Raw genomic sequence first — 24,549 nt, 5'->3', positions numbered from 1 at the left:
AGTGAGCGTGTGATCCGAGACAGCCAGCACGGCTTCAGCAGGGGAAGTCATGCTTAACCAATCTGGTGGCCTTCTGTGATGGAGTGACGGCATCGGTGGACAAGGGGAGGGTGACCGATGTCATTTCCCTGGACTTGAGCACGGCCTTTGACACGGTCCCCCACCACATCCTTATCTCCAAACCGGAGGGATGTGGATTTGACGGGTGGACCACTCGATGGATAAGGAATTTGTTGTAAGGCCTCAGACAAAGAGTGGTTATTAATGGCCCTATGTCCAGGTGAGGCCAGTAACGAGCGGCATCCCCAGGGCTCTGTCTTGGGACCGGTGCTCTTTAGCACCTTTATCAATGACATGGATGGTGGAATCGAGTGCACCCTCAGCAAGTTTGCTGACAACACCAAGCTGAGCGGTGCGGTTGACACGGCTGAAGGAAGGGATGCCATTCGGAGGGACCTCGACAGGTTGGAAAGGCGGACCCGGGTGAACCTGATCAGGTCCTACACAGCACAGTGCAAGGTTTTGCACTTGGGCCGGAGGAATCCCAGGCATCCATACAGACTGGAAGGAGCGGTCCTTGAGAGCAGCCCCGTGGAGAAGGACCTGGGGGTCCTGATAGATGAAAAGCTTAGCATGAGCCAGCAGTGTGCCCTTGCAGGTGGGAAAGCAAATGGAATCCTGGGCTCCATCAGAAGAGGGGTGGCCAGCAGGGACAGGGAGGTGATTGTCCCCCTCTACTCCGCTCTTGTGAGGCCCCATCTGCAGTACTGCAACCACGTCTGGAGCCCCCAGTACAAGAAAGACAGGGAGCTGTTGGAGAGGATCCAGAGGAGGGCCACAAAGATGATCAGGGGACTGGAGCACCTCCCTTATGAGGACAGGCTGAGGGAGCTGGGCTTGTTCAGCCTGGAGAAAAGAAGGCTGCAGGGTGACCTCATTGCAGCATTTCAGCACCTAAAGGGAGCCTACAAACAGGAGGGAAATCAACTCTTGGAAAGGGTAGAAAACTGCAGGACGAGGGGAAATGGTTTGAAGTTGAGGCAGGGAAGATTTAGGGTGGATGTCAGGGGGAAGTTCTTTACAGAGAGTGGTCAGGTGCTGGAACAGCTGCCCAGAGAGATTGTGGATGCCCCATCCATCCCTGGAGGTGTTCAAGGCCAGATTGGATGGGAACCTGGGCAGCCTGGTCTAGTGTGAAATGTGGAGGTTGGTGGCCCTGCATGTAGCAGGGGGGTTGGAGATTCATGATCCTTGAGGTCCCTTCCAACCCCGGCAATTCTGTGATTCTCCTATTCTGTGTCTTCTCCCTGATGCCAATTGGAAGTGATATCCTTTAGTCTTCAGTATAACAGACATTCTGTGACTGTGCTTTAAGACAGTCTCCCTTGAGCGTTTTAGTTGTGCTTGTTTAGTGCTTGTAAAACCAACTGTGCAAGTGCTGCTCTCCTCCCCATTGTGAGGGGATTGCTGGCAGGAGCTAAGCAGTTATCACAGGCACATCCAGCAAGGAGCTGCCGTGGCAGATGGGCGGGTGGAGCAGCTGTCTTCCAACCTGTCCACTGCAGCAGTTGGCATTCTGTAAGCTACTCTTCCCCAGTTTGCAGAACCAGTATCAAAAGTTGATACTCTTTTGTGAAAGAGTAAATGGGGGTTGAAAAAAGAGGCAATATGACATTCCTGACTGCAGATAAACAACAGCACAGATGCTGGTCACCGCCGCAGAAAAAGCTGGACTTGTTAATGAAGCAGCTTATCCATCTGTGTTGGGATTTTGTACAGCTGACCTCACCTGCCTCTCACTCCTTGCCATCGCTCCCTTTTTCCTCTAAGGTGAAAAAGACAGCCTTATTCTTTTTGAGTCCGTAATTGTGATCGTTTATTGATTGAGTACAACCAGATAAGACATGGAGTGCCAAGTTGGGCGGCACTCGCAGCACTGCCCTGTAACACCACACACTGCAGCTGCTGCCTTCTGATGTTCTTCCTCTCAGTCCTTCAGGTGCAGATTCCGCATCATTGCCACAAGGCTGTTCATTATAGAGGACTGGAAAAAAACAAAGCAAGTGTTGAAATAGGACAGAAACAATCTAGGGAGAGCTCACTAAGAAAGTCTGAACAGTAAACTTCCACAACAGCCCCATGCAGAACAGCAGGTTACTGCCATTCAGATCACTGACATTACTTCCCATAACACACAGCTTAGCTGCTGTGCCCTCCTTTTTCCCTAGCTGAGCTGCATGCCCTTCCTTTTCCCTACCTGAGCTGCTGTCCCCTCCCTTCCCTAGCTGAGCTGCATGCCCTTCCTTTTCCCTACCTGAGCTGCTTGCCCCTTACCTCCTTTTTCTTGGTGCTCTTGCCTTTTCCTGCTACTCACTCCCAATCTCAACACTTGCCTGCTCTGCTTGCTGCTCTGACAAGTGCCTCTTAACTCTGCTCGCAGCTTCTCTCCTTCTGCATGCCCTTCTCTATTCCCTTCTCGTGCCCTTCAGGCTTCTGCTCCCCTTGCTGAGCAAGCCCATGCCCGGTAGCTCCCCTTCAACCTCCTCCGCCCTTTGCCTTTCTCCACACAGATGCTTGCTTCTGGCCAGCACTCCTGCCCGCTGCCTAGCCCACAGCCCGCATCTCTTGGGGAGACAGCAAGGTGGCCTGGAGCTACCCACACCTCCTCCCGGGCACGGCTTCTCAGCTTTGCTTCAAGCCCACAAAAAGCCCCAAGGAGCTCCTCTTACCTTTGGGCTCAGCTTCTTCTCCTGCCGTGCAGCTCCTGTGCCAGGCCGGGGCTCAGCTCTTCCCACACTCCACCATTCCTGCAAGATTGCTTTCTCTCATTCACTGCCTTCCTTTGCTTTCCTTTGCCCTGCTACCCTTAGCTTCCCTACTTGCTTCCTCTACATTTACGTGCACCGCTTTGTACTTTTGAGTCTCTTCTTTGCCTCTTCTTTCTCTATTTTCCCTTCAACCCTCCCCTCCCCCTCCCCTCAACCCTCCCTCCCATATTTCCCTTCCTCCCCTCCCCTCTCTCCTCTCCCCCCCTCCTTCCCTTCCCCTCCCCTCCTGTACCCCCCCTTTTCTCCCTTTCCCCTCCCCTTCCCCCTTGCCTTATGGCAAACTCACCTTTCCTGCTCTTCACTCCCTCCTTCTTCATTCTCCTGCCTTTTGCTGCTACTCTCGCCTTGCTTTCCCTTGCTGTGCTCTGCTTTGCTTTCTCTACATTTTGGCCATCCAGTCTTTTCTCAGCTGTTATTCTTGACTGTTTACTTGGCTTTTTTCTTCTTTTCTCATTTCTTTTTTTTCTGACCTTTTTGGGCTTTTTTCTTTTTCTTCTTTTTTTATGCTTTCGTTTCTTTTTTCATTTCATTGCACTTGTTCTTTTTTTTTTTTTCTCTTTTCCTTTTTTTTTTTTGTTTTCATCTATTTTTTCTCATTTTCATCTTGGTTTTCTTTTTTCATTTTCACTCCTTTTTTCTTTTTTTTATTCTTTTTTTCTTATTTTTTCATTGCACTTTTCTTTTTTATTTCATTTTTCTCTCTCTTTTCTCATTTTTTTCTATTTTCATCTTTTTCTTTTTCATCTTGGTTTTCTCTTTTTGTTTTCCATTTTTTTTTTCTTTTTTCCTTTTTTATTTTTTTCCTTTATTACTCTTTTTTTTCCCTTTCTCTTTTTTCTTTCACCTTTTTTTCTTGTTTTTCATTTTTTTTTTTTTTTTTTTTTTTTTTTTTTTTTTTTTTTTTATAATCATAGGTACTCCTGAAACCCCCTTTAAGCCCTCCCTACCCTCCCCATTCTTTCTTTTCACCCTCACCTCCCCCCTTGCCCTATCCTACCATTCCCTTGCCTGCTCTTCTTACCTGAGCTGCTGTCCCTTCCTTTACCTACCTGAGCTGCTTGTTCCAAAAATTACCTAGCTGACCTGCTTGCCCCTCGCTTTCCTAGCTGAGCTGCTGGCCCCTCTCATTCCCTACCTGAGCTGCTTCCCCCTAACTTACCGAGCTGAGCTCCTTGCCCCTCGCTACGTACTTGAGCAGATGTTTGCTCACTTGGCTTCCTTACTGGTTGTCCCCTCACTTACCTACCTCACCTGCTATCCACTCACTTTCCTAGCTGAGCTGCATGCCCTTCCTTTTCCCTACCTGAGCTGCTGTCCCCTCCCTTCCCTAGCTGAGCTACATGCCCTTCCTTTTCCCTACCTGAGCTGCTTGCCCCTCGCCTCCTTTTTCTTGGTGCTCTTGCCTTTTCCTGCTACTCACTCCCAATCTCAACACTTGCCTGCTCTGCTTGCTGCTCTGACAAGTGCCTCTTAAGTCTGCTCGCAGCTTCTCCCCTTCTGCATGCCCTTCTCTATTCCCTTCTCGTGCCCTTCAGGCTTCTGCTCCCCTTGCTGAGCAAGCCCATGCCCGGTAGCTCCCCTTCAACCTCCTCCGCCCTTTGCCTTTCTCTTGGGGAGACAGCAAGGTGGCCTGGAGCTACCCACACCTCCTCCCGGGCACGGCTTCTCAGCTTTGCTTCAAGCCCACAAAATGCCCCAAGGAGCTCCTCTTACCTTTGGGCTCAGCTTCTTCTGCCACGCAGCTCCTGTGCCAGGCCGGGGCTCAGCTCTTCCCACACTCCTCCATTCCTGCAAGGTTGCTTTCCTTTGCTCTGCTGCAGTTAGCTTTCCTACTTGCTTTCTCTTGATATACATGGATTGCTTTTTACTTTTTTTCATCCTCTGTGCCTCTTTTTTTCTGTTTTCAGCACTTCCATTTTTTTTTCTTTTTCCATCTTTTTTTTTCTTACTTTTCATTCTCATTTTTCCTTTTGTTTTTTTTTTTTTCCCCGCCCCGTTGAGATTCTCCCTCTTTATCCCCCTCAGCTTGCCTCTATCTGTGCCTCCAACTGGGTCTTCTCTCTCACATTCCCGTCTTGTGCCCGGTGTCACCCCACATTACCCTCTATTTCCCTGTGCCCACGCAAACCCCCTATTGTCTCTCTGCAGCCTTTTATAACCTTACACCTCTCTACTTCCCCCCCAATCCCACCCACAGACCCCTGTCATGCCTGTTTCTCTATACCACGCCTACAGCCCTCCCACTGCTCCCTGTAGCCCCACATCCCCTTCTATCCCACCTCCATTCCCCCTACAGCCACTCATAGAGCCACAGTTTCTTAGGTCCTCCCCCAGCCCCCTATATCCCTCCCCGTAGCTCTCCCCAGCCCCTCCCACCCCCCAATGCTCCCTATAGCACCGTGTCCCCCCGTTTCCCCCTCACAGCCCTCTGCTGCCCTAAATCCCTTTGTACCCACCCCTATCGCCCCATGTACCCCGATACCACAGCCGCTGCAGCCCCGCCTGCCTCCCTATCCCCCCCCCGCCTTCCCAGCCCCTCACCCCACCAGGCTTCCTCCCCTGTCCCGGCGCCGCTCTCCGTCCCTCCCGGCTCCGGCTCTGCTGTGCTCAGCACCGCTCCCGTCGTGCCGCGGTTCCGTCTCGGTGCTGCCCGGACAGCTCCGGCGCGCAGCGGCGGTGCGGGGCGGCCAGGGCTGCGGGAGCGCCGCCGCCTGAGGGGAGAAGAGCTCTAGGCCGGCTGCCAACGGCCGTTCCCGCGCGCCGCGCCTCAGCCAATCGGAGCCGGCGCCGCTGCCGCTGACCAACGAGAGCCCGGGGGCGGAACGGATCGGCACGTGCCCAACGAGAGCCCGGGGGCGGGACGGACCGGCACCTGACCAATGAGAGCCCGGGGCTGGGACGGTCCGGCACCTGCCCAATGAGAGCCCGGGGGCGGTGCGGCGTTGCGCTGCGCTATTGGTGGGAGGAGCGCGGCAGCGGGCCGTGGGTGGGGCCTCGGGGTGCGCCCTACTGCTATAGGGGGTGCGAGATGGGAATGGGATTGACAGGTGGGAGGTGGGGCTTGGATGTGGGGTTGGGATATGAGGTTTGGAACTGGGCTTGGGATGTTGGATGTGCATTGGGATGTGAAATGTAGGGTTGGGGTGTGGGGATATGGATATGGGGTGGATATGGAATGGGAGATAGGAAAATGGAATATATATGGGATGGGCTTGGGATGGACATGGGACCAACACTGAAGAATGTGGGATGGATTGGGGATGAAATATGGACACGGGATGGGATTGGGATGATAGTGGCATGGGATAAGTAGATGGAATGGACATGGGATGCATGTGGGGATAAGGATTCGGAATGGCTATGGATATAGGGTTAAGGATGGGGATAGGATGTGGGGGTATGGATATGGGATGGGTTTGAGATGGCTGTGGGGTGGATATGATGGATATGGGATGGGATAACGTTGTGGGATACGGACGAGGGATGGCTACGAGATGGAGCTGTACTGGTTATAGGGCCATAGTGGCGATGGGGCCAGGATGCTGCAGTCACCTCTGTCCCCAGAGTTCATCCCCAGTGTGACACATGGAGCCCCACAGCCGCTCCTCTGCCCTTTATCACTTACATGGGGAGGACATCCCCCAACCTCCATTATCAAAAATAAACCTTAATTAGAAAAGTGAGGGGTGTCAACCCCGCCCCATGGGAACAATGTTTTCTGTGGGGGGAGGGCACAGATGGCGTCTCCAGAGGGCTGTCCCAAACTCTGGGGGGTGTTCACAACTCTAGGATATGACACCACCAGGGTGCCATGAAGGTGTCCCAAGCTTTGGGGTGTGACACAGGGATGTCCCCAATTTTGGTGGTGTGACATTGTCATGTGGTGTTCCCACTTCCCTGGGAAGTCCTCCAGGTGGTCACGGTGTCCCCAGCTTCGGCTCAATGTCCCCAGGGTTTTTTTTGTCCCCTCTGCATGACGGTGACACCCGGCGCCAGCTGCCAGGAGTGACGCCCAACGGTGATGACACCGCATCACGGCTGTGCCACGCTGGTGTCACACAGTCCCCTCTGGTGGTGGCACAGAGTTCACCACCGTGCATGTCCCCGTCCTCATGACAGACGATGGTGACAGCACCAGAGGTTTCCGGTGTCACCGGGTCCTGCGGTAGGCAGGTCTGGAGGGGTGACAAACAACAGTGAGAGGCTCAGTGACAGCATGGTGACAACGTGGTGCCGCCTGTGCCTGCCCCCATGTGATGGTCAGAGTACAGGGAATGGTGTCACCCGATAGATGGTGGCACACAAGTGATGGTGACACCAGATGACGGTAACAACAGTGACAGCCAGGGATGGGGACGCTGCGTCACGGCTGTTCCACATCGAGGTCACCCTGTGTCACGGCGCCACCTGAAGACAGTGACATTCAGTGACACCCAATGGCATCCAGTGAAGGTGACACCCAACAATGGTGACACCACCGACCCCATGTCAGACCCACAGCAGACCCCACGTGTCCCCTGACTGTCCCCTGCCCCCCTCCCTGTACCCCTCCTCGTCACCTCTTCAATGAGGATGGCACCGTGCTGAAGTTGTGCCACCATGGCAGGGGGGACAGCATGGGACAGTCATGGACAGCCAGGGTGACAGCGTCCAGGAGCTGTAGGACGCGGATGGGGCTCTCAAGGTACGTTGGTACGGCCCCAGGTTCCACGGTTACGGTGACAGTGAGAACTTTGGGGACAAGTGGTTGTCCGGTGTCAATCGGTGGCCCTGGGGGGATTGTTTCCGTGGGGCTTTGCACAGGGATTGGTGGGAACCATCCATTTCTGAAAGGAAGTGGCAAAAAATATACAAGAAAAGTGACATAGTATTGATTTTAATGGAAACAGACATTATTGGGGGCGATCCCACGGGGACAAAGAAGAGCGAGAATGTGTCACTATGTGAGGTTGTTCTCAAAATCCCCATTAGAGACCTCTGGAGGACTCCAGGAACGCCTGGGGACCCCAAGACACCCATGGGACATCTCCAGACCCTTCCAGAAGACAATAGGACCCTCTGAAGCCACCTGAGGACCACCCCACATTCCACAGGATCATTCTGGGACGTCTGCAGACCCTTCTGGACGAATCCAAGGACCCCCTGGATCAATTTGAAAACCCCCTGCACCCTCCAAGTCCTCTCTGGGACATCCCCAGAGATGTCTCTGATGACGGGATGACTCCAGGACCACTCAGACCCACATGAGAACTCTCTGGACCCTACCAGACTCTACTGGGACATCTCCAAATCATCCCAGTGGCTCCTCGGAGCTCCTGGACCCATCCTGGGAGCTTCCAGATCCTTCCAGGGACCCCCAGGACCATTCTTGGGACCCCCTGGACACCCCAGGATCCCTCTGGGACATCTCCAGATCCTTCTGTATGAATCCAAGGACACCTTGGATCCACCTGGGGACCAACTGGATGCCCCAAACCCCTCTACAACATCTCCAGATTCTTCTGCATGCCTCCAGGGGTATATAGGGGGGGGCTCGTGGGGAATCTATGGGCGGAAAGGTGTGAGTGGGGCTTCTGTGAGGTGGAAAGAGGGTCTGGAGGTGGAGAAAGGTTGGAAGGGGAAACTGAGGGATTGTGGAGGGCTTCTGTGGCGTGGAAAGGGGCTCTGAGGATGGAGAGAGGGGGTTGTGAGGGGGAAAAGAGCAGAACGAGGCTTCTGTGAGTGAAAAGGGGGCCTGGGGATGGAGGGGTACATTGTGGAGGGGAACTTGAGGGGTGGAAAGGGGGCTTCTGTAGGGCAGAAAGGGGGGTCTGGGAGTGGACGGGGGGTTGTGTGGGGGAAAAAAGGGGTGAGTTGGGTCTCTGCTGGGAGGAAAAGGGGTCTAGGAATGGAGAAGGGGTGGCAGAGGAAATCTGGAGGGTTGTGGGGGGCTTCTATGGGGTGGAAGGGGAGTCTGGGGGACACCTTAGGGAAGTATTGGGGGGGGAGAAGAGGAGAGTGGGATGTCTATGGGGTGGAAAAAGAGTCTGGGGGGAAACTTAGTGGCTTGTGTGGGGGAAAGGGGTGAACAGAGTTTCTACAAGGCAGGAAGAGCATCTGGGGGTGGAGGGAGGGGTGGGAGGGAAGAGCCAGGGGTTGTGCGAGGCTTCTATGGGGTCCGGCTGAGGGAAATTGGAGGTCAAAATGAGGAACTGACTCCAGGGGTCAGGGAGGAGCGCACAGGGGGTTACAGGGACCTCTAGGGGTCAGAAAAAAGGGGCCAGGAGGTGGGAGGAGAAGGGAGGACACGGGACCCTGGGGGTCAAATAGAGGGGAATGGGGGGTGGTAGGAGACTCTGGGGATCAGAATGGGGGAATTGGAGTGGGGGCACTCGGGGGGAGGAGAGGGGGTTCGGGGGTCAGATAGAGGAGACTGGGAAAGGGGGGGACTCTAGGGGACAGAATGGGGAGAGCGGTGGGGGGGTGGGGGGACACCAGGGATCAGAACGGGGGACTGGGGAGGGATGAGGGATCGGGGGGGGACCCTGGGGATCAGAATGGGGGAGGCACAGAGGGGAGGGGTGGAAGAGGACTACGGCGATCAGAACGGGGGGACTGGAGGGGAGGGAGACCGGGGGGAGGGTGTAACCCCGGGGGGCACACAGAGGGACTGGGGGGTGCGGGCGATCAGCGGCAGGGGGAGAGGGGGGGAGGGCAGCGAAAGACACGGGGTGGGGGAGGCGGCGAGACGCAGGGCAGCCGCCCCCGCCGAGGGAAGCCCCGAGCACCACGGAGACCCCGCGGGGCCGAGACAGAGCGGCACGCGGCCCCCCCGCCGCCTTCACCCCGGCCCCCGCCCCGGCGCCCCCCGAACACCCACCTGTAGGAGCCGAGGCGGCGCCCGGAGCCCCGAGGCGCCCCGCACCGCTTCCGCACGGCCGCCTCCTCGGGTCGCGGCGTGATGACGTCACTCGGCGGGGACGGCGCGGCGCCGTAGCGACGGACCGGCGCTGAGGCGCTGAGGCGCCGTCGCCGTGGCGACGCCGTCGAACGGTACCGCTCCTGCGGGAGCCGCGCTGAGACGTGCGGCGTCTCCGGCTTCCCCAGAATCGCTTTCTCCAGGCCGATTCCGAGCTGCTGGCGCTTCTTGAAAGCCGAGCGCGCATCTCTGCCCGGTTTTCTCACGGCTCCTGCGGCGGCATCTCTGGCCACTTTCTCCTCCAAGGAAGAACCGAGCGGTGGCCCGGCCGGGCTCGGTGCGTGGGATGTGAGAAGGGCACAGGCCGGAGCAGGACCTGAAGAACGAGCTCAGCTCACCGCTGGCACGTGTTCTGTAGTCCCCCGGGTCCTGCAGAGCTGCGCTGGACTCGCTGAGCAGCACGGCGTGGTGCGGGGATGTAAGAGAACACAGGTGCTCGGTAGACTTGCTGGGGCAGGGAGCTCTCACTGACGCTAAACTCGCTGAAACGAAGTGACTCGTTCAGGACACGTGCCTGAAACATATGCTGGTTCTCTAGGCAGAGCTGCCGGACAGACCTGTCAGCACTGGGAATTAAGCACGGCAGTGAGATGAAGCCAATGATGCGTTCATGTAAGAGCAAGAGGTGCTTTGGAATGCCTTTATGGCTGCACAGCTCCTCGGGAAGCAGTTACACCTGCCGCCTAATAAGAGCTGTCCCGTAGATGCTGTACAGCTGTGGAGCCTTTGCCCACCTGCACTGCATCTTTTAGATGTATCATTGAGAGGAATTGAACCAGCAAGGCTTCAGGGCTGAGCTCTAAGAATGGAAACTCCCTCAACTTTTGAAAGAGACCGGGTTTCTAAGGTCTTAAGACCTGGAGCTGGCAGGGCACACCCCTCTTGTGCCTTTCCCCCGACTGGTTTTTGGGAGACAGCAAATGGACACCCCTACAAGAAGTCTCAGGGTGTTTCCTTCTGACACTCTTATTATGGAAGTAAGAATACATTCCTGGCTCCATTTTGCTCTTGTGTCAGAAGGCAGAGATTTAAGCTACCTAAAGTCACTTTTCCACAAACATTCCCACAGAAAGAAGCATCCAACATCTCTCTGTAGCTACGGAGACCCTGACTTCTCAACCCTTTCCAGGTATGTTTTACTGTCTCTTTCCAAATTTAGAAACGGCAGCTGTGCAGAAAAACATGCCACAGATCCTGAAGTGTGGGCCAGCGGGGAGTTTTACCCCGTCTCCTCCCTGATGTCAAACTGAAGTGATCTCCTTTAGTCCTCAGTATAACAAACGCATCCTGTGACCGTGCTTGAAGACAGTCTCCCTTGAGCATTTTAGCTGAGCCTGGTTAGCGCTCTTAAAACCAGCTGTGCAAGTGCTGCTTTCCTCCCCACTGTGAGGGATTGCTGTCAGGAGCCAACCAGTTATGCCAGGCACATCCAGCAAGGAGCTGCTGTGGCACAATGGGCGCGTGGAGCGGCTGTCTTCCAACCTGTCCTCTGCAGCAGTTAGCATTCTGCGGGTTACTCTTCCCCAGTTTGCAGAACGAGTATCAGAAGTTGATGCTCTTTTGTGAAAGAGTAAATGTGGGTTGAAAAAAAGGCAGTGTGACATTCCTGACTGCAGATGGAACAACAGCACAGATGCTGCCAGCCCCGCAGTAAAAGCTGGACTTGTTAATGAAGCAGCTTATCCATCTGTGTCGGGCTGTGGTAAAACTCACCCGCTGGCCCACCTGGACCTTTGCCCACCTGCACCGCATCTTTTAGATGCATCATTGAGAGGAATTGAACCAGCAAGGCTTCAGGGCTGAGCTCTAAGAATGGAAACTCCCTCAACTTTTGAAAGAGACCGGGTTTCTAAGGTCTTAAGACCTGGAGCTGGCAGGGCACACCCCTCTTGTGCCCTTCCCCTGACTGGTTTTTGGGAGACAGCAAATGGACACCCCTACAAGAAGTCTCAGGGTGTTTCCTTCTGACACTCTTGTTATGGAACTAAGAATACATTCCTGGCTCCATTTTGCTCTTGTGTCAGAAGGCAGAGATTTAAGCTACCTAAAGTCACTTTTCCACAAACGTTCCCACAGAACGTGGACCTGGCCTTTGGCCTTGTTGGAACTCATCCCATTGGCTTCAGCCCAGCTCTTCAGCCTGTCCAGATCCCTCTGTGGGGCCTCGCTACCCCCAGGCAGATCCACACTTCCAGCCAGCCTGGTGTCATCCGCAAACTTCCCGAGGGTGCACTCAGTGCCCTCAGCTCATCAAGAAAGATCTTGAGGAGGACAGGCCCCAGCACCGACCCCTGGGGAACAGCACTGTGACCCACAGATACCACTTTTCTCACAGATACGTGACATTTTCATCCGGGAACACTATTTTAGTCCCCTACACATGATCTCTTCCACCAAAAAACAAGGACATTTTCTCCCAGATAGACCACTTTTCTCCTAACTATGTGACCGATTATCCGGGAAATACCCATTTTTTCCTAAAAATATGGCGTTTACTCCCAGAAATACCAGCTTTCTCACATACATGTGATCTTTTCCCCCCAAAACAAGACATTTTCTCCCAGAAATACCACTACGCTTAGAAATACCTCACGTTTCATCCCAAGAATACTACTTGACGCTCCTCAGGATCACACTTACTCCCAGAAAAATGGCAGTTTCTTCCAGATAGACCAGTTTTCTCCCAAATACATGACATTTTCTCCAAGATAGACCACTTTTCTCCCAAAGACGGGACATATTCCCCCAGAAATACCAGCTTCGTCTTAAAAATACGGCCTTTTTTCCCAAAATACCAGCTTTCTCACAAACACCTGTCATTTTCCAACCAAGGATGCTACTATCTCCCAGAAACAGCAGTTTTCTGAGAAATACCTGACATTTTCTCTCAAAAGTACTACTTGACACTCCTCAAGAGGACATTTTCTCCCATATTTACCGTATTTTCTCCCCAAAGGACCAGTCGTCACACCAAAAATACCACAGTTGCTCTCGAATAGAAGACATTCTCTCCCACCATTTCCGAGTTCTCTCCCTCAAGTATGTCATTTTCTCCCAGAAATACCACATTTCAGTGGTAAATTTCACCTTCTCTTCCAAAAAGAGGATATTTTCTCCCAGAAATACCCCTTCTCTTAGAACTACCACACGTTTTCTCCCAAAAATACTGGATGACAAAACCAAATGGGACACTTGCAACCAAGAAGAGGACTGGCACAACTGCAGAGCGGTGCCATCCTCATTGAAGAGGTGACGAGGAGTGTACAGGGAGGGGAGCTGGGGACAGTCGGGGACATGTGGGGTCTGCTGTGGGTGTGACATGGGGTCGGTGGTGTCACCATTGTTGGTTCTTCCCTTCACTGGATGCCACTGGGAGTCGTTGAGTGTCACTGTCTTCAGGTGACGCCGTGACACAGGGTGACCTCGATGTGGAACAGCCGTGACGCAGTGTCCCCATCCCTGGCTGTCACTGTTGTTACCGTCATCTGGTGTCACCATCACTTGTGTGCCACCATCTATCGGGTGACACCATTCCCTGTACTCTGACCACCGCATGGGGCCAGGCACAGGCAGCTCTGCATTGTCACCATGCTGTCACTGAGCCTCTCACTGTTCTTTGTCACCCCTCCAGGCCCACCTAGAACTGGACCTGGTGACACTGGAGTCCTCTGGCGCTGTCACCATCGTCTGACATGAGGATGTGGACACGCACGGTGGTGAACTCTGTGCCACCACCAGAGGGGACTGTGTGACACCAGCGTGGCACAGCTGTGACGCGGTGTCATCGTCATCGGGTGTCGCGTTCGGCAGCCAGCATCGGGTGTCACCGTCATGCAGAGGGGACAAAAGGACCCCCTGGGGACGTTGAGCCGAAGCTGGGGACACTGTAACCAGCTGGAGGACTTCCTGGAGAAGTGGGGACACAGCATCGTGCTGTCACACCACCAAAGTTGGGGACACCTTCATGGCACCCTGGTGGTGTCACGTACTGGAGATGGGGACACCCCCACAGTGTCACCCCCACGGACCACTTTGTTCCCATTGGTCGGCGGTTGACACCCCTCACTTTTGCAATTAAGGTTTATTTTTCGATAATGGGGGTTAGGGGATGTCCCCCCCCATGTCCCCATGTAAACTAAGCATGCACGCTGCAGTTTTCAGCCTAGGCTTTTAAGAGCAAAGCCAGAAAATTCCACACCGCTCAGTACAAAGCTGTGCGATGATGAGAGTGACTCATGCTCTGCCCAAAGGATGAAAAGTAGCATCAAAACGGCTGAAGAGAGGGGGGACAATGAGGCAAGGTAGCACTGCAGAGAAGTCAGGAGAACACCTCTGCCTTCCGGGATCAGGCAGCCGGCGGAGCCTCTCTTCCCCCAACAGAGACGCCTGCAGGGTGAGGGGCACACGCTCACTTCTGCTCAGTGCTGCCCCGAGAAACTCAGACAGCTCGAGACAGCTGTTCTCTAACTCAGCACGCCTGTGCTCAGGCCGTGCTACTCGCAGTTCTGTGCACGTGCTTTGCAGGCAGTGCGTTTATGGGCAGGGCCAAGGACTGGTGCATCCATTGCTTCTATAACCTGCAGCATCCCCTGATGGAGATGTGGGAGTTCTGACCCAGCGCCGCGAGTGGAATAATGAGGAGGTGGTGCAGCAGCTCACTGAGTGCCACTGGACAAATCAGGCCGTGCGCTCTTTGTGAATACAAAGCTCCAATTGTTTATTGATGGACTGCAACCAGAGTGCCAAGTTGGGCTGCTGCCACGAAGCCGCTGCCTTCTGATGCTCCTCCACTCAGTCCTTCAGCTGCAGCTTCTCCATCATCTCCACAAGGCTGTTCATTGTGGAGGACTGGAAAGAAAGAAAGCGAGCGTCAAAGTAGGACACCGCTTCCCCCAGCATTCTACAATCCCCTTCACGTCTGACAGACAGAGAACAACAAGAGCCGTGTCTGTGCTCACCGAGGACTCACCTCTGCACGTGCAGCGGCAGCTCTCAGAGCAGCCTTCTTCATTTCTGCTCTCCTCTCTTTTTGTCGTTGTCGTCTTGCTATAGAGAAAGAGGAGAGAAATTCAGTTTGTCAACAGCAAAACCGCGGAAACATGGGTACATGAAAACAGGCTAGGAAGCCTCTCAGGGAAGGGTATTTCCAGTGGGACAAGCAGAAGGCCGTCATGGATTTCATGGGAAAAGAGAGGGTTACACTTTCTGGCACTTCCTTGCCATTGGACTCGGCAGCCTTCTACTCTTTTCCCCTCTCCGCAGAGAGAAGGAGAAAGCAAAGCAAATCCTAAGCAAACTCCATGCACCTGATAAGGGAAGCACCTCACCAGGGCAGCTGCAGCACCTTCCTACCTCTTCGCTTTGAGGTCCGGAACCGCTCAGTCGGCGCTGGGGCAGGCCCAGGGTGTGTTGCTGGAGCTGGCACACCGCCTCTGCTCTGATGTGGGCTCTGAGCCTTCTCCCCATCGCGCTCCACCTTCACTTGTTTCTTGGCAGGCCACAGCTCTGCTTTTTGCTCCTCTTCCTCCACTCCCTTGCGCTTTCTTGCAGCCATGGTCTTGGAGAGGGAGTGGTTGTCAACTGCAGGGGAAGGTCTTTCCCCTCTGCTGGGACCTGCTGTTCCAGGAAGCCCTCCTGGAGCCTGGAGAGGAGCTTTCGCGTACATCTTGCCGTTTGGCTCAGCACCTCTCCCTGTTCAAATCAAGCAAGGGGAAGCAGCAAGATTAAAAGAGAGTCACACACTGCCTTCGGTCTGCAAAATGGGCCACAATGCTAGGAACTCTCGAGTGTTCACAGCAATGGACCTTGGGATCTTGGCTGAACTGTGGGCCATTTCCAATTGGGACAGGAAAGGCAACTGTAATCCCCAGGGATTAAGATCTCAAGCAACACGCAACGACAGCAGTCCCAGGAAAGGACAGACAGAAAGCCTAACTAGAAAGACAGTGCACCAAACCCAGATGCTGCTGTGTGTCTGTACCTCTCTTGGGGGCTGTGCCACACTCCATGCTCCTCCCCTGGCTTCCTGCAAGGCTGCGCTTCACTGCAAGCCTGCTTGCATCAGCTTCTGTCAGAAAGGAAACAAGAAAGACATGAAGAGCATCTCTTTGGAGGAGCATTTTAGCACAGCCAACCACAAACTTCTGCTCCTCAAGCGTAGTTTCTTCAATTGGCCTTTCTGCTGCTACAACGCTGTGCCATTTCTGCAGTCAGCACAGATCTGCAGTGCCCCTTCTTTTCTCCTCCATCCCACACAGCCCTTCATGCAGCCCTATTTAGAGGCAGGTACCCACACCACAGCTCACAAGAGCTTCTTACCTGGGGAGGCTTTCCGTTTCCCCCCAAGCCCAGCACCATTCCATGGACGCGCAGGCTCCGTCCCTACAACAACAGATTGTGTGTTGATTTCACAGACACCAGGAGCAGCACTGTCCTGTTAGCCCACGTCCACCACAAAAACCAAAAGACACTCTTCTACAGCCAGAACAGAAACTGATCTTTAAACTGCAGTGCGCTTGCACAAAGCACTACTGCTCTCATTCCCGCTCAGGTGGCAGCAGAGGAACCCCAGTCTGCCTGACAGCTCTGCATGCTGCAGAGCAAAGCTGCGTCAGCACACAAAACGCTATCAGCTGCAAAAGTCGAGGCACGGATTTTTTGTCCCTACAGGGAATGCACTCAGCTCTGAGCACCACCACTTACACACACACTTCTGTCTCACTGCTGCCATCTGTTGCTGTCGGCCTCTCTAATGCTTCCACCATGGTTACCGGACATCCCTGCAGTGCTGCACCGCTCAGAAGTAATACTTAAAATGCATTCTTCCATACTTCATGACAGAGGACTGCAGAGACTCACTTTTGCGTGGTGCTAAGGATGGTCCGTCCCCATCGCGTCCCTCTGTGCGCTGCAAGGCGCTGTTGGATCTCTGGCAGCCTGCTGGGTGCTGCTCCCTAGCACAGGGAACTGCGCCGCGCTGCTTCTGAGGAGAGAAATAAAGGAAGGGCCATGGAAACGGCCACCCAACGTTTGCAAAGAGATGCAGCGTTCCAGATGGTGCCAGAGGTGGGTATCAGAGTGCTGAGACGTTAGTTATCACTAACGGAAACATTTGGGAGCGCATTCACAACATCTGCACGCGCTGCAATTTCTGGGCATATCCAGCTTTCTCATCGTTCAGGTGGAGAAGACGGGCGCTCTCAGACATCACTTCGGGGGGTTAAACCAACACACCTGCAAACACCAGCATTATTCCGAGGGAAACAGTGACTTCAGGTGCCACAGTTCAACCCATGCAAAATTACCGTACACAGCCTTAGCTCTTCACCACTATTTCTTCCCCACCCTTTACTACTGCAGGCAGCTAGAACTAACTTCTCAGCAGAAACCCAGGGCAGCTGGCAAACCATAACCAGGTGCAGCTGGCAGGAGGGCAGTGCCCGCTCTCTGCTCCCACCCTGCCCCAGCAGGTTAAGGAGCCTGGCAATGCTGTCCTGTTGCTGCAAGTGCACAACCCAGCCGCTTACTGAGCTAACAAAGGACCAGCAGGGCTCCCCCTGCTCCACCCCTTCCCCTCCAAAACCAGAGAAAGGAGAAACCCAAGCGAAAGAAACCCAGCCATACCTTTCCACGCGCAAAGCAGCGATGGCAACTGCGTCCGTCTCCCTGCTGAGACATGCTGGGGAACGTCTCAGGGGAAGCTCAAGTTCCCGGGGTCCTCTCCACAGGGACTGCCCGCACTGTTGGAAAGAGCTGGCTTCACTCTCTCTTCAAGTGCCTCGATCCCCAAAATCTCCTTTTGGAAAGGAAAAAGGAACCCTAAGGAAAGAACCTGCAAGTGAAAAACAGTGAGGAAGAAGCATTTTCCCAGCATTCTTCTGCTGTGCAGTTTAGACTCTCGGGCAGGGCAATGTCTCGAAACCAGCTGGTTACAAGGACTGTCCCCAAAATACACCCAGCTCCTGTACAGCTGCCATGATTTCTGACAGCAAGCGTTCTCCATCTCCTCAATAGTTACGTGCCTTGAAGCACATGGCTGGTGTTGCTGTCCTGAAGAAAACTCCCTCTGTCTCACTGCCAGCCGGGATGAGGGCTGATGCAGCGTGCCCACCCCAGCCCAGCTTTCCTGCTGAGACACCTCCCGGCAACCACCCAGCACCAAACCCAGCTCACCTGCTCGGCCTGCTCAGCCTGAGCTGTGCCCAGCTCACGCACACGCCGCAGCGGTGCTTCCGACGGGCTCTCGCAGGGTGATCTCTCAAGGAAAGCTCACAGCTCAGTCTCTGCGTGCAGCACACTCACCAGAGCACCAGCTCTGCTCACCGGCTGTGCCACAAACGCTCCCACCTCGGCGATGACTGTGACCTCAGCGAGTGCCCTCATCACTTCTGTGCTTCCATCATAAGCAAAGGGCGTGCTCACCTCCCAGATCCAAATTTTAGGAAACCAACACCACGGTCTCCCAACGGGTTTATTTAAGTAAAAGAACAGAGAAATTAAGATGACCCTCATGCAGCCAGTTCTTGCTCAGGTGCTGCACAATCGGACCAAGGAGATGTTACCCCCAGGCTGCCTCCAGCTTGGAGGATTTGAGCTCCCAAGCAACCAGCAAGCATTTGGACGTGCCCTCCCCCTGCTTTTTACAAGGACAGACGAGTCCTTCTTGGGATGCCAGCTATTCTGCAAAGGCGGAATAGCTCTGTTCTTGGGCCGCAGCTCCTTGGCCACACGCTTCTCAAATACTGGGGCTGCATTACCTCCTGGGCATCCACACGTGCTCCGACTCTCCCGCAGGGTTTCTGGCTTCCTGCTGGGGAGCTTCTCATCTTCTGCAATATCATTCCTGCCTCCTCTGGTACCATCCTGGGAGATGCTGCAGAGCTCATGAGCCTGAACTACCTTCCTCCCATCAGCAGCTGCTCTTGCTTTAAAGAAGTGCCAGCACCTACGAATCAGCTTGGAGAAAGTAATTCTGGGGACCCAGAGACACTGCAAGTTTCAATGCAGCTCCCACAAGAACGCTGCTGTTAAATCCATAGAATCATAGAATGGATCAGGTTGGAAAAGACCCGAAAGATCATCGAGTCCAACCACAACCTGACCATACTCCCCTAACTCTAACAACCCACCACTCAATCATGTCCCTGAGCACCACATCCAGAGCTCTTTAAACATGTTCAGGGACAGCCAGGACACATCCCCAATTAGCCAGGACTGCTGAAGGATGATGGAGAGCGGCTTGGCAGCCACGTCTGCCAACCCCCTCAGCACCCCAAGGTTCAATCCATCCGGCCCCATGGCTTTCAAAGCAGGTTTTGTTTCTTTAATTATTGTCTCCCATTCTATCTTTTCTTTTAGAAAGGAATCTAAAAGATGAAAAGTAAGAAAGTACTAAACAAAATGAATCAAAAGAAATGAAAAAAGGAAAGAAAGGGGAAGAGATGAAAAGAGACGGAAAGAAAAGGGGAGAGGGAAAGAAAAGGGGAGAGGGAAAGAAAAGGGGAGAGGGAAAGAAAAGGGGAGAGGGAAAGAAAAGGGGAGAGGGAAAGAAAAGGGGAGAGGGAAAGAAAAGGGGAGAGGGAAAGAAAAGGGGAGAGGGAAAGAAAAGGGGAGAGGGAAAGAAAAGGGGAGAGGGAAAGAAAAGGGGAGAGGGAAAGAAAAGGGGAGAGGGAAAGAAAAGGGGAGAGGGAAAGAAAAGGGGAGAGGGAAAGAAAAGGGGAGAGGGAAAGAAAAGGGGAGAGGGAAAGAAAAGGGGAGAGGGAAAGAAAAGGGGAGAGGGAAAGAAAAGATGGAAAACAGAAAACAAAATGAAAAAAGGAAAAAAAGGAAAGGAAGGGAAGAAAAGAAGAAAAAGGAAAGGAGAAAAAACCATCCTTCCATCACCATTGCTACCACAAGCACTAAACCATATCCTGTAACTCCTAATCCAGATGCCTCTTGAACACTGCCAGGGACGGTGACTCCACCACCTCCCTGGGCAGCCATTCCAGTGCCTGGCTGCTCTCTGAGAGAACAAGTTCTTCCTTATGTCTAACCTAAACCTCCTCTGGTACAACTTATGGCCATTTCCTCGGGTCCTGTTTGTTGCCTGGGAGACGAGGCCAAACCCCTCCTCATCACAGCCTCCATTCAGGAAGTTGTAGATTACAATGAGGTCTCCTCTGAGCCTCCTCTTCTCCAGACTGAACAACCCCAACTCCTTCAGCCGCTCCTCGTAAGGCCTGTGCTCCGGACCCCATACCAGCTTTGTTGCCCTTCTCTGGACACGTTCCAGGGCCTCAATGTCTTTTTTTAGTAGTGAGCGGCCCAAAACTGAACACAGTGCTCAATGCGTGGCCTCACCAGGGCTGAGTACAGGGGGATGATTCCCTCCCTGCTCCTGCTGGCCACGCTATTTCTAATGCAAGATGCTGTTGGCCCTCTTGGCCACCTGGGCACACCTCTGTCCCTGGAAAGGTGATGGAACAGCTTGTGCTGGATGCCATCTCCAGACAACTGGAAGAAAAGGAGGTTATCAGGAGTAATCAGCAAGGGTTCACCAGGGGGAGGGCATGCTTGACCAACCTGGTAGCCTTCTACGATGTTGTCACTGGCTGGGTGGATGTAGTGCATGTAGTCTACCTTGCTTTCAGCAAGGCGTTTGATACCGTCTCCCACAACATCCTTATGACAAAGCTGAGGAAGTGTGGACAGATGAGTGGACAGTGAGGTGGGTTGAGAACTGGCTGACTGGCAGAGCGCAGAGGGTCGTCGTTGGCGGTGCAGAGTCCGGTTGGAGACCTGTAACCAGCGGTGTTCCTCAGGGGTCGGTGCTGGGTCCGGTCTTGTTCAACATCTTCATCAATGTCCTCAATGAGGGAATAGTGCTCACCCTCAGCAAGGGTGATCTGTGAGGCCCCGTGTACTGAAAGGCAGCCACACGGTCTCCCATGAGCCTTCTGTTCTCCGGGCTCAACAAGCCCAAACCTCTCAGTCTCTCTCCAAAGGAGACATTCCCGATGCTTTGAAGCCTTTGAAGTCACGTTCCTGATGTCCAAGTTACGTGCCCATCATGTGTTAATGCTGTTGTGCCAATCGGTGGGCTCAACAGCTGCAACAAAGACACCAACGTCTTTGGGATAGGCTTATTTTACTGCCTATGACAAAATAAAACCAACAGTAATATTGGCAGCGTCTATAGCCAAAAGAGAAGCTTAGCAGTAAAGGGAATAAGCAAGGCAGTGGGCCTACTCATTGCCACGTGAGCACAGTGGTGAAGAAAGATCCACGACCAATTGCCCCAGCACTTTACCATCAGCCAGATCTGCAGTCACTGGGGAGCCCCGTTTGCAGGGAGGATCTGAAGAACCTCTCCCAGCCATGGGGAAGTTGCACAGCAATGCATCCATCCCACGAGTGAGGCGTCCAGAGCCGCTGCAAGCAGCTCCAGCCTTTCTAGCACACAGTAAACCAATGTACGGAGCAGTCCGAGGGAACAGCCGCTGCCCTCTTTCTCCTCTTGGTTTTCGCCCCGAAGCCTGGCCAGGGCTCAAGGGGAACAAAAGGCGTCGTGCTGTCAATCTTGCTGTAGCACGGGCCTCTTTGGCAAGACTGTCTGCCCAGCCCCCCCGCGTCGGGCTTCGTCGGGTAACGAACTCAGCAGCAAAGCTGCCCTCGGCTCCTCGGGGAGAGCCCGCCGTCGTCACGGAAACGCAGCGTGACAGCACGCAGGTCCCAGCAGCCCGGCTGATGTCACCGGCGCCGTGACTTCCTCTGCCTGCCCTGGAGCCGCAGCCCGAGAGCTTTCCGGCCCCCGGCCTCCCTCTCCCTGGTCAGCGCCAGCGCCGCCAGCTTTCTTCTCGGACAGACGTGAATACAGAAAACGGCAGTCGAGTCCTCCGCCTGCGGGGCAGCGGCTCAGCACGGCGCTGCTGACCGTTCGAGCCGAGCCGAGCCGGAACCGAAGGCGGCCGCCCGACTCTGCCGGGCTCCGACGCGTCTCGATCGGCGGGGTCGGTCCCTCTCTTTCGGGGCTGCCCGGCTCGGCCAGGAGCCGCTCCCGGACACCGGGCGTCCCGCCGCTCGCAGTCAGCCGCCGGTTCTCAGCCGGCGGCGCCCCGCCGCGACGCCGACTCCGGAGGACGGCTCCGTTCTGACGCGGGACGGACGGGGCCCCGAGGCGCGGGGCGGGCGGCGGCGGGGACGCGGGGCGGCGGAGCGCCGCTTTCCCGGCACGGAATCCCGCGGCCGCCATTGGCGGAGAGCCCGCGCTCGGCCCCGCCTCTCCCGCTCTCCTATTGGTCGGCCCGCGGAACGGGGCGGGCGCTCCCGGCGGGGTCGTTTGCGCCCGCGGTCGCGCCGTCATTGCGTCATCATCGCGCGCGTCCCGCGTGGCCCCGGCCCGGCTGCCCGCGGCGCTGCCTCGCTCCGCGCGCCCGCTCCGCTTCCGGGGCCCCGGGGCCCGCGCCCCCGGATCCTTTTCCTCCGCGCGGCCTTCCAGCCGCTCTGCCCCCGGCCTGCAGAGATGCCTCGGGTCGTCGTGACCGAAGTGCGGGACCGGCGCGTGGCGGTGTTGAACGTCGTTCCGTTGGCATCAGCCGTCGGTCAGCCCGTCCAGAGCCCTGTGCGGGGCCTTCGTTTCCTCAGGCGGATAACGGGAGGATGCCGGAGCCGAGGGGCGGTGGGAGGGAGGCGGGGACGGGAGCATCCTGCCGTGCCGCCAGCAGCCCGGGGGCCGCGTGCTGTGGGTGCCGGCACGAAGCTCCGCCGTCCGTCAGCACGGGAGCTGCGGTTCTGGTGCAGCAGCAGGAGCTCAGCGCAGCCCTGCAGAGAGCGGTCCGGCGGCACGGGAAGAAGATGACGGCCTGGAGCGCGAGTGCCTCAGCAGTGTCTGCAGCCTGCGAGGAGCCGAGCCGGGCTGGGGAGAGGAAGGTGTGGGAGTCCCGGGGAGGGACGCGCGATGGCACCGTTATTGGCAGGATCAGCTGCTTCCTCCACCGCTCCCGACGCCGAGCACTGGTTTCCTTTGAGAAGCAGCCCACTGTCACATCTGTGGGGTTCCGCAGGACACACAGGCATGGGGTAAGTTTAGGTTGGATATCAGGACAAACTTCTGTGCAGAACTTCTACAGCCGTGGGTGGGATCCCCCTGAGCTCCCCTTCTCCAGGCTGAGCAGCCCCCTCTCTCTCAGCCTCTTGTCATGGCAGAGGTGTTCCAGTCCCTTCACCATCTTGGTAGCCCTGCGTTGGACTCTTTCCAGCATGTCCAGCTGTCTCCTGTACTGGGAGCCCAGAGCTGGACGCTGTTCTCCAGCTGCAGCCTTCCCAGTGCCGAGCAGAGCAAAAGGAATGGTGCAGAATACTGGTCCTTACCTGCTACAAGAGAAGTCAGGACTAGGGCTATGATGGGAGTGCATTGCTTTATGATTGACGTGGAGAACTGCTAGGAAGAAGGCCTGGTGGGCCTGAACACAGATGCCGGGTGGTCCAGCTTTTGTTTCACTGGAAACCCGGTACTCCGTGGGCAGCAGTATGGAGATATGTTCTCCATGCAGTTGTGCCCCCGTGGCTTCTTTCTGATAGGCTTGGGAAGTCCCACTAGAACAGGCTGCCGTGTGAGACAGAAGTGAGAGAGAAGCATCAGTTGTGTGGGTGGAGTTTTACTATCTCTGTGTTCACATCTTTTATGTTTGTCTTCTTTTTTTTTTCCAGTTCAACTCTGCGTGCGTCGGTCTGCCTTTGCTAAATCCTTTTCTTGTGGCCTTAGGCAACAATCGAGGGGGTCTCAAGTTTCAGCGCTGAGCAAGAAGCGCAGGCTCTCAGGAAGGCCATGAAGGGCTTTGCTAAGTTGATCTCCCTCCATGGTCAACTTTTATTTTTTCCCCAGCACTGCGAATGGCTGCTCTGGTGGTTTGATAGAGGGAAGCATAGCTGCTTGCACTGCTCTGCTGCACAACTGCCCTAAAAATTGTTGGAAAGTGGAAACAGAACTGCCCTTCGTGTCCCAAAATGCAGCTGCTCTGGTGGCGTGGGTCCTGGCAGCTTTGTGTGCATCGATGTAGTCCTGGAGCTGTTGAGAGCTGGCTGTGTGAGGGACTGGAGGTGGCACAAGACCAGAGGGCACTTCTGATCCTTGTGCAAGCATCCTGACTAGCTTCCATTTGTTTCTTGCAGGCACGGATGAAGATGCCATCACTGACGTCTTGACCAAACTAAATGTTTCCCAGCATCAGCTGGGTTCTGATCACCACTCCCACCACCATGTATGACGTGCACGAACTAAGGAGGGCTGTGAAGGTTTGGAAATCTTCCTTTTGTATTGCTTAAGTTCTGGCCAAGGACTTACTGCTTTGTTATGCATGTCTTCTCTCTCTTAAAGAAACCTGGTTGCACGTCACAAGCAGGTGCTGGTATCTTAAGTCTTGCCTTGGTGATTCCCTAGGGAGCAGGAGCAGATGAAGGTTGCCCAATGGAAATTCTGGCTTCTCGCACCAATGGAGAGATTCGTCGCATTAATGAGAACTACAAGCTTCGTAAGGAGTGCGAAAGGCTCTCTTGTCAGTTTCCTTCTGTCTGCGCTTCTTAATTGGAGGCTGTAGCACTAATGATGATGGCTGGAGTGCTGCAGTGCTGCTGGGAGCCCTGGGCACAGTTCTGTACTTAGCTAGGTTACAGCTGGCAAATGTTGTGGGCAGCACCCAGGTGGTGGCCCTGCTCCTAACGGGTGCTGTGTGTGTGTTCTTGCTGGAATATGGCTGCTCCCTTGAGGATGGCATCGTATCTGAC

The 24,549-nt window shown here is 54.8% G+C and overlaps 2 protein-coding genes and 1 long non-coding RNA gene across 7 annotated transcripts; all 3 read right to left on the bottom strand.

Moving 5' to 3' along the window:
* Nucleotides 1-2,053: 2,053 nt before the first annotated feature.
* LOC149914421 (uncharacterized) lies at nucleotides 2,054-5,713 on the bottom strand. Of its 4 annotated transcripts, none has more exons than XR_016460434.1 (3): nucleotides 5,370-5,713; nucleotides 3,115-4,670; nucleotides 2,054-2,807 (listed from the first exon to the last, which is right to left on the bottom strand). It is a non-coding gene; the product is annotated as an uncharacterized LOC149914421 (long non-coding RNA). The 4 variants fall into 4 exon arrangements; XR_016460435.1 differs by having other exon boundaries at nucleotides 5,375-5,713; XR_016460437.1 differs by having other exon boundaries at nucleotides 3,115-4,616; nucleotides 5,370-5,712.
* An 844-nt stretch (nucleotides 5,714-6,557) lies between these two features.
* On the bottom strand, nucleotides 6,558-11,551 carry LOC149914420 (uncharacterized). The gene is made up of 3 exons (XM_090126341.1): nucleotides 11,500-11,551; nucleotides 9,688-10,102; nucleotides 6,558-7,654 (listed from the first exon to the last, which is right to left on the bottom strand). Exons 1-3 carry the CDS (start codon nucleotides 11,549-11,551, stop codon nucleotides 7,384-7,386), a joined length of 738 nt encoding a protein of 245 aa, XP_089982467.1. The 3' UTR covers nucleotides 6,558-7,383.
* A 1,613-nt stretch (nucleotides 11,552-13,164) lies between these two features.
* On the bottom strand, nucleotides 13,165-19,566 carry LOC149914419 (zinc finger CCCH domain-containing protein 11A-like). Of its 2 annotated transcripts, XM_090126834.1 has the most exons (6): nucleotides 17,410-19,566; nucleotides 16,105-16,768; nucleotides 15,767-15,853; nucleotides 15,139-15,477; nucleotides 14,756-14,832; nucleotides 13,165-14,634 (listed from the first exon to the last, which is right to left on the bottom strand). In XM_090126834.1, the coding sequence occupies exons 3-6, from the start codon at nucleotides 15,792-15,794 to the stop codon at nucleotides 14,578-14,580; spliced, it is 501 nt and encodes a 166-aa protein (XP_089982960.1). In that variant the 5' UTR covers nucleotides 15,795-15,853; nucleotides 16,105-16,768; nucleotides 17,410-19,566; the 3' UTR covers nucleotides 13,165-14,577. The 2 variants fall into 2 exon arrangements, with proteins under 2 accessions (XP_089982960.1, XP_089982959.1); XM_090126833.1 differs by having other exon boundaries at nucleotides 16,105-19,566.
* Nucleotides 19,567-24,549: the final 4,983 nt, after the last annotated feature.

Source organism: Phasianus colchicus, chromosome 29 (genome assembly GCF_987193195.1).
Source record: "Phasianus colchicus chromosome 29, bPhaCol1.hap1.1, whole genome shotgun sequence".
Taxonomy (NCBI): Eukaryota; Metazoa; Chordata; class Aves; order Galliformes; family Phasianidae; genus Phasianus; species Phasianus colchicus.
The sequence above is the reverse complement of the archived record's forward strand: the minus strand, read 5'-3'. Positions and strand labels throughout refer to the sequence as shown.

Coding starts and splice junctions, on each gene's coding strand:
- LOC149914420 (XM_090126341.1), bottom strand. CDS start 11,551: ATGCATCTAAAAGATGCGGTGCAGGTGGGCAAAGGTCCAGGTGGGCCA. Junction 10,103..11,499: donor AGGTCCAGGTGGGCCAGCGG/GTGAGTTTTACC, acceptor CTCGTTCTTCAG/GTCCTGCTCCGGCCTGTGCC. Junction 7,655..9,687: donor CGCCGCCTCGGCTCCTACAG/GTGGGTGTTCGG, acceptor ACTTCCTTTCAG/AAATGGATGGTTCCCACCAA.
- LOC149914419 (XM_090126833.1), bottom strand. CDS start 15,794: ATGGAGTGTGGCACAGCCCCCAAGAGAG. Junction 15,478..15,766: donor TGGCACAGCCCCCAAGAGAG/GTACAGACACAC, acceptor TGATTTGAACAG/GGAGAGGTGCTGAGCCAAAC. Junction 14,833..15,138: donor CCGGACCTCAAAGCGAAGAG/GTAGGAAGGTGC, acceptor CTTTCTCTATAG/CAAGACGACAACGACAAAAA.